The following is a 13,727-nucleotide window of genomic DNA, read 5'->3' as shown; positions in this document are numbered from 1 at the left end:
ATTTTTGAGATATCAGCTTGACATACTTGTGTGTGAGAAATTATCACAGGATAATTTTTCATGAAATTTCGTAGGAAGATAATCATGTTTAGAAAATTAAAGTCAATCTGATAGAAGAAATATATGCTTTCAAAGAATTTTGTAATTGCAAAAAAAGTCCTCCAGATCTTTTCGTTTGCAACAATCTGACACTAGTTGGCGAATATGCCTGTATGAGGAAAGAAAAAGAGGTAAAACGGTATTTGCAATTCTCATTTTATTGCCAAATAAAAATTATTAACAGACCTTTTTTTTGCAGGATACAAAGCACTTGTATCGGGCTTGCATGTTTGCAGATTGGTGCACAACATATGATAAGAATCAGAACAGAGTACCTGATCGTCCTTACTCACTCTTTGAAGGTACGAATTTGCAGTAGTATTAAAGTGCATAACAATGATGATTTTGAATATCTGAGATAATGTTCTTAATAAATTAAGCATGATTCAAAATTGTGTTTAAGTGCAATCATGCATTGGTGCTGCTGCTCGCAGTGTGGTTTCAGTTGCTTGAGAGTGCAGTTGTGTGTGTGAGTTGCATTTTTGTGTGCGTGTGTGTGTGTGCGTGCGTGCGTGGGTGTGTGTGTGTGTGTGTGTGTGTGTGTGTGTGTGTGTGTGTGTGTGTGGTGCGTGTGCGTGCTTGCCTGCCTGTGCGCATGCTTGCATGTGCGTGCATATGTGTGTCTATTGTTGAAGGCCTATGGCTGAAAGCTTTAATTGTGAAAGTCTTTTTGTTGTGCCTATCTGTGATTCAACATCTCCACTACGAGGTGTACCGGTATGAAATGAGCGTTAAGATACAAATGTGTCAATAGGGAACATTTGTTGTGAACGAGCCTTAATTTTTTTCCCCCCTCTCTAAGTGATTAAGGTGATATTTAATGGTGGATGAAAGTAATACCATCACTGTTACATTACACACAAGTGAGGAGTTGATGTATCAAATTTTTAGCACATATTTTGGGCAAGCAACTATTACTATCATAACCATTGCTAGTACCGTGAGTCTCTACTTAGATCTGCCATGTGTTCAGAGGGAGAGAAAGAGTCACCGGGACTGATATTGTGCCCAAAAATTATGAACTTTGCACTTGGAGAGGGAAAAATTACAGATTATCAAGAATGTTTTGTGTAGTATTTATGCACAGCTTAAAAAATAAGCATAGAATTAAAAAGACAAAGGATGGCATAAGAGAGAGAGAGAGAGAGAGAGCGCCATTTCCAACTTTTCCTTCCTTTGTAACACATCATCTCTCCACTTTAATTCATTCCTCTCTTCTATTCTGCATATGGTCCTCCAACTAATTCCATGTGATTATGAACTAATATTTGTTTTATAATACGTTTTGCACATCTCTTAGCACATTTCCCTTTTTACAGCAAGAACAAATACAATTTATGGAACATAGTACTTTACAGAGCAACACATAACAGACACTAAAGAACAACTTGTGTGTAGCAATGAACTCATTGACTAGTCAACAGTAATACAGGTTACAGAATCTGCCGAGCTGTTTTTTGCAATTGCTTAAGTAACAATGTTTTTTTGGTGGCTCACCAGAGCCCGAGCATGCCAGCGGGCCAACCCATGTCGCCTCATTCAGCAAGCCTGTGAACTGTGTGGACGCGTGATCTCTGAAATCGCACGCATCATGAGTGAACAGTGATCTCTATGCTACCTGGATGTTGAATTTCAGCCATTCTGTCGTGCCAGCCATAGATGCTCATATTTCGTTTCTTGCCAAACTACAACATGGCTGCTAGGAAATATCACTAGAACATGAAAAGAAAATACTTTTCAATTCCTCTCCCTCATAAGCCTATTACTTCATATGTTGACATAAAGTTCAGAACAAGATATGTCTGCAATTCTTCGTCACATGCATGTGTAGTTTCAATACCTATTGTTGTGATGATATATAAGGTGCTGAGTTTTGGTCACGAGACAGTCAGTCCAGAGATGAGTTTCAGATGAGGAACCTGTGTTTTTTAGAATGACAACAATGCATCAACTTAACAGTGAAATAAGTGTTACACCAACAGGCTGTGTGTTAAAGCACATTGTTCAAAGTTAAATTTACAGAAATTACAATTAAAACTTAACGCATTAAATTAACTGAATACATCGAAAAGTTGGTTCTTTTTAATAGTTTCTTCTACTACAAAAGTTAGATTGAATTATTTGTTTAAATCATGAAATTAACACATATAGTTACGCAAACAACACTTTTGACAAAACTGTTAATTACTTTGGAATTCATTAAGGGCTGGTTTTGTTAACATGTTTCCAACTAGAACCAGATAGATACTTTAAGAATGCTATTGTTTTGTCTCCCAAATGTTTATAATTAGTACAGAATTTATTTTTGTTTATACATCAACAGTAGAATTTAAGTTATGAAACAATTACTGATTTCACCATATAACAAAAGATACTAACTAGGAATAGTTAAAATAAATAAGAAAATCAGTTACATGCATAAAACTAAGAGAAGAATTAGATCTGGTGTTATATTCTTTAAAACTGAGGGCCAACCTTTCTCTCGTATGAATATGCATATTATACTCACGTATGCTAATGATAGAAGTAAAAGTTAAAAATAGCAAAACAAATTTAAGGAGGCAGATGGCAAAACAAGAGGGGAAGAAAAATTATCCCAGCTTGCTTCATCAGAAAGAGGCCTTGTTAATTGTGTTTGAGGAAGCAGTATCAACAGTTTCCTCATAGCATTGTTGTTGACATTGTTCTCCTTTCAGCAGCAACAAATTTTTCATTACAACTTTTCAGAAAGTTCAAGATACTTTAAATGAAAAAATACACTGCAAAAATTCAGTTGTCATCATAATTTTCACTATATAAAGAAAAGATCTATTAAGTGCACTATTACGCTTCCCACCCGAATCTTTTTTTGTTTTGTGCAGTATATTACAACTGATTCAATAATGAATTAATATGTAAGCAGTAATGATTTACTTTGTCACCAATATAGCATTATTAATCTTTCACAATACATGTGTTCTAAACTTTCATGCAACTTTTAACAAAATTCTTTCTCTTAAAAAACCTTCAACCTCCTACTAGTGACTCTGCTGTTCGCAGTAAAGTGTACTGCAGAGGATACTTTCCAAATGATATTTTAGGTTTTCTTCCCATTTCGTTCAAATGTTAATCATAGAAAGGTGACTGCTTATATGGCTCTGTGCATGGTGTTGATTAGTATCATTTTATCATCACCACCATCATTATTCTATAGGAAGGATACATGGGTGGTTGAAGACTATCTATACATTCAGTCCTGATATTTACTTTGTTCAGTTTTCTACTTAAGAGCTCAAAAGCTATGACGGTTTTTCCGCAGCTCATAGTTAACTGAGGTTTCTGTTGCAGTTTTTCTGTGAAATAAACAAAACTTTAATCTTTCATTTATTCATTCTCACATCGTATTCCATAAATCTCATCATGGAGGAGAACCTTCAGGGATTGTGATATGTCAAGTAATATATTAATTGGTGGAAGCAGCCGCTGTGGACTATTTGTGTAAAGTACACAAGCAGTAAATCACACCTAATGCTAATCTACTACCATTTGTAATTATTTCTGGATTACTTTATTGCCTTATAAAGGGTGATTCAATAGGAATGTCACCTAATTTTTGAGGTAATTCTACAAGTGAAAATAAACCAAAAAAGTCCTATGAACATGTGTCCAATTTTCGATTGTTACAGAATTGGAGTTTGTTGAAGGCTACACACATCCATGAATGAATATGAAGTCAGGTGTGAATATTACTTACTGAAACAATGTGTAGGTGCTGTGGTGAACAGAGTAATGATCAGACATACGACTGATCTATCATACAAGATGTCTGGGGATTCTCCAACAGACGGCAGCACTGTGATATCCCTCCGAGGCAATTGCTCCAAGCATAGCCAGTGTGCAATTGTGGATTGGATCAATGCACAGTTGTGAGACTCTTTGCATGACTGACTGCGGACCTTTGGTACAGAGCCGAGTGGAGGGTCTGAATCAGAGGCTGAGACGGTTCTGCGACCGTGTGGGCTGCAGATTCCTCGACTTGCGCCATAGGGTGGTGGGGTTTCGGATTCCGCTGGATAGGTCAGGAGTCCACTACATGCAACAAGCAGCTACACGGGTAGCAGGGGTTGTGTGGCGTGGGCTGGGCGGTTTTTTAGGTTAGATGGCCTTGGGCAAGTCCAGAAAGGGCAACAGCCTCAACGGGTGTGGGGCAAAGTCAGGACATGCGGGGACCAAGCAGCAATCGGTATTGTAATTGTCAACTGTCGAAGCTGCGTTGGTAAAGTACCAGAACTTCAAGCGCTGATAGAAAGCACCGAAGCTGAAATCGTTATAGGTACAGAAAGCTGGCTTAAGCCAGAGATAAATTCTGCCAAAATTTTTACAAAGGTACAGACGGTGTTTAGAAAGGATAGATTGCATGCAACCAGTGGTGGAGTGTTCGTCGCTGTTAGTAGTAGTTTATCCTGTAGTGAAGTAGAAGTGGATAGTTCCTGTGAATTATTATGGGTGGAGGTTACACTCAACAACCGAACTAGGTTAATAATTGGCTCCTTTTACCGACCTCCCGACTCAGCAGCATTAGTGGCAGAACAACTGAGAGAAAATTTGGAATACATTTCACATAAATTTTCTCAGCATGTTATAGTCTTAGGTGGAGATTTCAATTTACCAGATATAGACTGGGACACTCAGATGTTTAGGACGGGTGGTAGGGACAGAGCATCGAGTGACATTATACTGAGTGCACTATCCGAAAATTACCTCGAGCAATTAAACAGAGAACCGACTCATGGAGATAACATCTTGGACCTACTGATAACAAACAGACCCGAACTTTTCGACTCTGTATGTACAGAACAGGGAATCAGTGATCATAAGGCCGTTGCAGCATGTACCGACTTGACAGAAAATCCTAGGAAGTTCTGGTCTTACGTTAAATCAGTAAGTGGCTCGAAACAGCATATCCAGACACTACGGGATGATGATGGCATTGAAACAGAGGATGACACTCATAAAGCTGAAATACTAAACACCTTTTTCCAAAGCTGTTTCACAGAGGAAGACCGCACTGCAGTTCCTTCTCTAAATCCTCGCACAAACGAAAAAATGGCTGACATCGAAATAAGTGTCCAAGGAATAGAAAAGCAACTGGAATCACTCAATAGAGGAAAGTCCACTGGACCTGACGGGATACCAATTCGAATCTACACAGAGTACGCGAAAGAACTTGCCCCCCTTCTAACAGCCGTGTACCGCAAGTCTCTAGAGGAACGGAGGGTTCCAAATGATTGGAAAAGAGCACAGATAGTCCCAGTCTTCAAGAAGGGTCATCAAGCAGATGCGCAAAACTATAGACTTATATCTCTGACGTCGATCTGTTGTAGAATTTTAGAACATGTTTTTTGCTCGAGTATCATGTCGTTTTTGGAAACCCAGAATCTACTATGTAGGAATCAACATGGATTCCGGAAACAGCAATCGTGTGAGACCCAACTCGCTTTATTTGTTCATGAGACCCAGAAAATATTAGATACAGGCTCCCAGGTAGGTGCTATTTTTCTTGACTTCCGGAAGGCGTTCGATACAGTTCCGCACTGTCGCCTGATAAACAAAGTAAGAGCCTACGGAATATCAGACCAGCTGTGTGGCTGGATTGAAGAGTTTTTAGCAAACAGAACACAGCATGTTGTTATCAATGGAGAGACGTCTACAGACGTTAAAGTAACCTCTGGCGTGCCACAGGGGAGTGTTATGGGACCATTGCTTTTCACAATATATATAAATGACCTAGTAGATAGTGTCGGAAGTTCCATGCGGCTTTTCGCAGATGATGCTGTAGTATACAGAGAAGTTGCAGCATTAGAAAATTGTAGCGAAATGCAGGAAGATCTGCAGCGGATAGGCACTTAGTGCAGGGAGTGGCAACTGACCCTTAACATAGACAAATGTAATGTATTGCGAATACATAGAAAGAAGGATCCTTTATTGTATGATTATATGATAGCGGAACAAACACTGGTAGCAGTTACTTCTGTAAAATATCTGGGAGTATGCGTGCAGAACGATTTGAAGTGGAATGATCATATAAAATTAATTGTTGGTAAGGCGGGTACCAGGTTGAGATTCATTGGGAGAGGGCTTAGAAAATGTAGTCCATCAACAAAGGAGGTGGCTTACAAAACACTCGTTCGACCTATACTTGAGTATTGCTCATCAGTGTGGGATCCGTACCAGATCGGTCTGACGGAGGAGATAGAGAAGATCCAAAGAAGAGCGGCGCGTTTCGTCACAGGGTTATTTGGTAGCCGTGATAGCGTTACGGAGATGTTTAATAAACTCAAGTGGCAGACTCTGCAAGAGAGGCGCTCTGCATCGCGGTGTAACTTGCTGTTCAGGTTTCGAGAGGGTGCGTTTCTGGATGAGGTATTGAATATATTGCTTCCCCCTACTTATACCTCCTGAGGAGATCATGAATGTAAAATTAGAGAGATTAGAGCACGCACGGAGGCTTTCAGACAGTCGTTCTTCCCCCGAACCATACGCGACTGGAACAGGAAAGGGAGGTAATGACAGTGGCACGTAAAGTGCCCTCCGCCACACACCGTTGGGTGGCTTGCGGAGTATAAATGTAGATGTAGATGTAGATGTTGTACTTCAGTGCTGTTTAATTGAATGAGTCCATTGCGTCTGTGAATACCAACATGCTGCATACATGCACCCATGCAGAATAAGCAGTCATGTTGTTTGTTTGTGGGTACTGTAATGGCAGTGTGCATGCAACATGACAGAATACCAGAGACATTTCCTTGACCGATGAACGCTCTGTGCTGAAGTATTCCTCAGAGTCTTCAAACATTATATGAATATGGAACACTATCCAGTGTAAACATTACATTAGAACAAGAGGCCATCCAGTCGGTTGAGGAAAGGGAAGACATTATTGCAATGGTATAATGGAATCCCACCAGCTGTCAGCTCGATATTCCATAAATGCAAGTTTGGTGTATGTTAACATTCCGAGGGCATGTGCCCATTTCAAGTGCAGCCCATGCAACATTTGCATCCAGGTGATTCAGTAAGCAGACAATAATTTTGGGAATGATTGGCTGTACACAGACATCGTGCAGTACACATTTTTTCTTACAGATAAGGCTACATTTGCCCACAGTGGTATCATGAACACCCACATTTCTCATATGTGGGCGATGAAAAACCTGCATGACATTAGGGAAACAAGATTTCAAGTTAGGTTCTCAGTAAACATCTGGTGTGGTATGACTGATGATCTGGTGATAGGGCCTGTGTTCTTGCCAAATAGCATGACAGCTGCAGAATACACATGTTTCCTGATAGAAGACCTATCTGCACATTTGAAAGACATAGCATTAGAGCAATGATGCAAATGCACCTGTGACGTGATGGGCCATTGATTCGTTGTACCAGACAAGTATCCCAGTACCTGAATAACATGTTGCCTCAGTGGTGGATTAGCCATGGCGGACCTGTTAACTGGACCACCTGACCTAACCTAATTCAACTTCTGTTTATGGGACTGGTTAAAGAGGGATGTGTATGCTACGAAAGTGGATATGCATGAAGAACTTGTTTCTCGTATCATCGATGCTGTTCCCTGCATTAAAGCCCACTGAGATGATGATCAATATGCAATGTAACATACTCTCTAACATGTTGACAAGTGCATTGAGATGGGTGGATGACTTTTGAACACATCTTGTAGGATGGATCAATCAGCTGCCCCATCAGTATGTCCACCACAGTGCCTACACAGCATTTTGGTACAGAATATTCACACTTGTCTTTATATCCACTCATGGATTCATGTAAGCCTCAAATCACTCCAGTTCCGTAATGATCAAAAATCGGTTCCGTAATGATCAAAAATCAGACACATGATTGTAGAACATCTTCAGTTTATTTCCACATGTAGAATCATGTCACAAATTATGTGACATTCCTCCTGAATCACCTTATATGTTAGTTAGGACACTAAAAGAACATTCTTGACACCCAGCGGCTATGTTGCGAATGTTACTATGGTGCTGTTTTTTGTTAAACTACTAACTACCCAACTACAAATATTACACCTGAAAATTTAGAGCCATTGCAATGCAGTACTACTGAAGTGCAAAAAACGCTAATAACCTCTTTCTGAAATAAAAATAAAAGAAAAATTAAAAAAGAAAAAAGAAAAATAAGGTTTGTAAAAGTATGTCAAGGTAAAATAAAGATTAAACTGTTTCAGTCAATTTTAATGCGTAGATACATCTCTGACTTGCATCTTACAGAAGAGTATGTACTTGTTTTGCGCACTGGCTCTCCTTCCAAGGCACCTCCTAGTGCACCCGACACAGTGGATCCACCCTCACAGCAGGGTGCGTAGCTGGTGGTAATGCGTTCGCGTCACTCAAGGCAGAGGGCCAATATGGTGGTTGCCTGGCCTTGTCTATTCACCCTGTGAGTGCACAGGTGGCTGCTCATTCAGCAGGGTCTGAGCAGGCACACAGGGGAGGGGGGCCTCATCCAACATGTAGAGCTGGCCTCTCCTGCAGTTATCGAATCAGCAGGGTGGCAGGGTGCAGCTGCCTGCAAGTTATGGCTCATGTTGGCACGAACCATGCCTGTTGCATCTTTTCTGAGGCCATCTTCAGTTCGTACAGCTCACTGGCAGGGGTGGTGAAGGCTGCTGACCTCACGCGCAGATGCAAGCAGAACTCACAATTTTCACCTTCGTTCTCAGAGTTGATCGGGGTCCATTGGTTTGGAGCTGAGTGGAAGGTCTCGACCAAAGCTTTATCAACTTTGTGACGGTCTTGGCTGCAGATCTCTAGAGCTGCATTATCATGTGGGGATTTGTAGGACTCCCCTTGAAAGGTCAGGGCTGCACTACATGAGGGAAGCAGCTACTCGGACAGCAGAATACTTGTGGCATGCACATGAGGGTTTTGCAGGCTTGGTGTTCTGATAAACATTCACTATTCGATATGCAGCAAGGGAAGTCAGAATATGTTCAGAATAAAGAAACTTTGCCTGTCATAATTTTATCAGTAAACTTTCGAAGTATTCATAATAACGTTCCTGAATTTACTGCCCTTCAGGAAAGTTCTTGTACTCAAATTATTCTTGGAACCGAGAGCTGGCTGAAACCTGAAGTGGAAAACTCTGAGATATTTGGCAAGTTGTGGAACATATATTGGAAAGGTAGATTAGAGGCCATAGCAGGGGGAGTGTTCATTGCAGTTAACAAAAATATTGTCTCTATTGAAACTGGAAGTTGAGTGTGACAGGGAAGTTACCTGGCCACACGTAACAGGTATAGTTGAAGCCAAATTAATTGGTGGATGTTTTTGCTGGCCACATGACTTTGCTGTGACAGTTCTAGAATCACTCAAAAAAAGACTGTGGTCAGTAGCACATCAATACCAAGATCATGGAATACTAGTTGGAGGTGGCCTTAACCTACTGAGTGTAGACTGGGATGTCCATGGATTCATTGCGGGTGGGCAGGGGAGGGGAGGGGTGGGGGGGAGGAGTGTACAGACAGAAGTCATGAAAAATACTTTTCAACACATTTTATGAAAACTATCTTGAGCAGATAGCTCAGCAGCCAACATGCAGTTGAAATATATTAGACCTATTACCCACAAATAGGCCAAACCTTATCAACAATGTCAGTATAGAAATGGGGATTAGCAATCATGATGTCAGTATAGCAACTGTCATCATGGAAGTCAATAAACTTACTTCCAGTTTTACATTCACCAACCAATTATTTAAATGGAAGCAACACACTTCTATTTTACTCACAATGGGTTGGAGTCTCCAGATTTTGAAGTAATTATCTAGTGCAGAGGTCATTGGTTAGAATCTCTCCTGTTGTCTTCATTTCCTGGTGGTGTTGTACGGCTAGAGCCAGGTCATCGACATAGCAGTATTTTCTGGACGAAGTGTCAGGTAGATATAGGTTGAACAGTAATGGTGAGAGAACCGATCCTTTAGGCAATCTGTTGTTCAGCTTCACCTCCTTACTTATGTTGCTTCCAGTGATTACCTGGAACTTCCGATCGCTTAGCATGCTGTTAAGCAGTTGAGCCATTGTTCTGCAGGTTATGATGCGGAGAAATTTGTAGATAATGCCTTCCCTCCACACAGTGTTGAAGGTGGCAGTTAGAACAACAACCGCTACAGATGTTTTCTGCTTCATTTGGTATCCTGACTCTATGAAGGATGTGAGAGACAATACTTGGTCACAGCAGCTACGCCCTGGTCTGAAGCCTGCTTGATCAACTGGAACGTTCTCTAGGATAGTGCTACTTATCCTGTTATATATTAGCCTTTCAAAAAGCTTGTAGCAGCACCTAAGTAGGGCAATGGGGCGATAGCTTTCTACCATGATGCTGGGTTTCCCAGGTTTCAGAACAGATATTATCTTCGCCTTTTTAAACTCCAATGGAAGTTGACCAGTCAGCAGGATCTCAGTGTAGAATTCTGCCAGCCATTTTGTAGCTTTTCCTCCCATATGGATCAGGAATTCTGGATGGATACCATCGAATCCAGGTGCCTTAAGAGGTTTGAGGTCCTTCAGTCCAGAGTCAATGTCTGAAACTGTGAAGGGATGGGTACACTCAGATGAGGGAGATGCCATCTTTTTCAGGTCACGAAGCTGTCTTCTGATATGTCTTGTATGTTTCTTGTCAGGAGGCACTCTTGAGGTAGTAATGATGTGGGAAGCAATTTGGTCTGGTGTTACTTCAAAATTTTTTCTGCGTGCTGGTGCACTTCCTCCCAGTTTTCTCAGAAGACTCCATGCTTTCCTGCTCGAGTGGGTAAAGTGCATATTTTCAACTGTTTCTGCCCATTTCCGCCTCCGAGACATGTCCACGCTGGACAACAGTTCCATAGCTATCTCTGGGTCACCACTTTGCTGGAAGTGTTGGTACAGTGTTTCACTTTCATCATTCCATCCTGGAACATATTCTTGTCGGTATCCTCATGGTATGCACTTTTTAGCTGTTGCTGTCACTGCACCATTGAAGCGTTGATAGTTCAGTTCTTATGTGATGGAGGTATCCAGCGAATGGTCTTATCCAGTTCCATTGAAAACTTCGCCCAGTCAGCTTTCTGGAAATTCCATCGAGCATGCGTGGTTGATCATATGACAGGAACCGTGCAGCCAATTTGTATTATTACAGGTCTGTGTTGACTGTGAGGAAAGGCATCTATCACTTTCCTTGTGGAGTTGATGGGAAAGCCACTTTTGTTGCAGCTAACAAAGCATAAGTCAGGATTTGAATCCTTGTCCCAAGCAGCTGACCTGAAAGTGCCTTGATCTTTGGCATCAAACACTAGATGAAGATTATTCTCTTCAACCCATTCTGCAAGCATACTCCCATTTTCATCATTTTGAGAGTACTTCCAAAGTTCGTGGTGACTATTGATGTCGTCGCCACTCAGGAAACTCGCGTTTCCAGTGAAGAAATATTCCGAAGCCAAGGCCGAATTCCTGGATATTCTGCACTTGGTGTAACTTACCACGAGGTGTATGGAATTTCTACGTATGTCTGTAACAACATAAACGAAGCTTCACTGATATCTGTAAGTGTGGAGGCAGATATACGTACAGTTGTCATACAATTGCACGGTATTACTATTGCAAATGTTTACAAACCACCCAAAACAACATGGCCTGATTTTGTCCTACACACAGCAGAACACCCTGCAATTTACATTTGAGAGAGAGAACTCTGGGACATTTCTACAAATAACTTGACAGTTACAAACTAATATTTTTGAGATTTTTACTCTCCAGACTTGCTGTATGGTTTGTTGAAATAAATGGTTTATCTGATGTGATGGTCTTTCTATATGGGGTCTTGAAATCTTGAAAAGAACTGAGAATGGTGTCAAAATCAAGGTGACAATCTGCAGCTGATTGCAGCCTGTGCTCCCAATCCTGGGATGGTTTCTTCCATCGGAAGACAATTCCTCCTGAGATACACACCAATTACACATTTGGCCAACAGTATCAACAAATTATTTTCCATATTAACAAATTGTTTGTTTTAATTTTTTCCTGCCAGACACATCGTTATTTGTTTTAGTTCAAATTCTATTTCCTATCTAAGGCAAATTAATATGTTGAGAGAGTGGTTATATACTCTCTCAAATATTAGGAAGAAAAGTACAATTTTTTGTTTGTAGTATTGGCACAGAAAAAGAATATAATACTGTCAGAAGAAGGTAGCATGAAAGAATAGTTTCGTGGTGAGACATAGGTCAAAGTTCTTTGTGGTTGAGGCACAGCTCAAAGTACTCACCTCAGAACTGGCGTGAGGATCCATAGTGAGAATGACGTCACAACAGGTGGGTCTCCCAGTCCTGGAATCTGAGTGAGCTGGAATCTGAGTGAGCTATGATTCTGTTTTCATCTTCCCCAAGGAAGGAACTAATAGTTCTGAACTGAAAGTTAGAATATTGTTGTGTATTTTTATTTAAGAATGAGATATACTGGAGCATCTGAGATGTTTGCAAAAGGAGCAAAAGTGCATTACAGTATACATATTAAATATTGGATGATGATGTGATTTCTTAAAAATTTGTTTGTCATACCTTCAAACTGGATGATTTTGGGCAGTTTTGAGGTTATTTTCACTATAATGTGCACAGGTTACGAATAAAATGTCCTAAAAACAGAAAGTCTGTGTGTACCTATATTTGCCTGAGACAGACAAATAAAGTATTTGTGGAGAATTTGGACATAAATTGACCTTTTTTTCTACATTCTTCCGATTTGATTTTAGTGACTTTTAGTACATCTTAAGGATGTCCATCATTATGGATAAATGATAAGGATTGAGATAATGGATTTTATATATTAAAAGTCAGTTCAAAAATCAACAATGGAAAATTCAGGATGGAATGTAACAATTAATTGTGAGAGTCTATTTGTTGTGTCTATCTGTGACTCAGCATCTTCACTATATAATTTTTAAAGGTTAGTTCTATTTTCTAACAAAATAAATTGCAAATTTTAAAGTTCTAAATTTTAAAGTTCTAATATTAAGAACAGGAACAAAACAAAGAAATTCTGTCAAAAGATCCAAATCAGTTTTCTTACTCAGCATTCAAAACTAAGATGCAAACACTTCAAACAGTGGTCATAAAGTTACGATGGCCTACAAGTCTAAAGTACATCTTCTCTTAAAATAAACACCCTTCCCTTCTCATCTGGTAAAGAAAGAACTCAAAAAACTGATTCTTTTTGTATTGTAATTTCATCAGGGAGGTTAGCAAACACGAATACGTTTCAACTGTTGTTGTGTGGCCACAAGAACTTGACTTATACTTCCCTTGCACCGATATTTGTGGCCACTCCAACATACTGCCTTGTATGTTCCTTGATGTGTATTTACAAACTGCAACAAGAAAAGTCTCTTCTTTCAGCAGTAAAACTTCATTTGATGATGGGTCATTTTCACTTTCACTACTGCTAGAAGCACTATCACTTGTCTCTACACTGTTTTCACTTCCCTGGAAGTCATGGCCCATAACAGATTTTCCAGGAGGAACATCTAGTCTGCAGTGGCAGGTACTACCAGGCTTATTTGCCAGATACCGAACTTCATTGAGCA

General features: G+C 40.2%; 1 protein-coding gene across 1 annotated transcript in view; it reads left to right on the top strand.

Annotated features, from left to right (window-relative positions):
* The window catches only part of LOC126473877 (lanC-like protein 2), a 145,539-nt gene that overhangs the window by 129,572 nt on the left and 2,240 nt on the right, over window positions 1-13,727 (top strand). The window contains exon 8 of the mRNA XM_050101214.1: window positions 299-401. Within this exon, the coding sequence (XP_049957171.1) occupies window positions 299-401 (103 nt within the window). The remainder of the gene's footprint in view (window positions 1-298; window positions 402-13,727) is intronic.

The sequence above is a fragment of the Schistocerca serialis genome, chromosome 4 (assembly GCF_023864345.2).
Source record: "Schistocerca serialis cubense isolate TAMUIC-IGC-003099 chromosome 4, iqSchSeri2.2, whole genome shotgun sequence".
NCBI lineage: Eukaryota > Metazoa > Arthropoda > Insecta > Orthoptera > Acrididae > Schistocerca > Schistocerca serialis.
The sequence above is the reverse complement of the archived record's forward strand: the minus strand, read 5'-3'. Positions and strand labels throughout refer to the sequence as shown.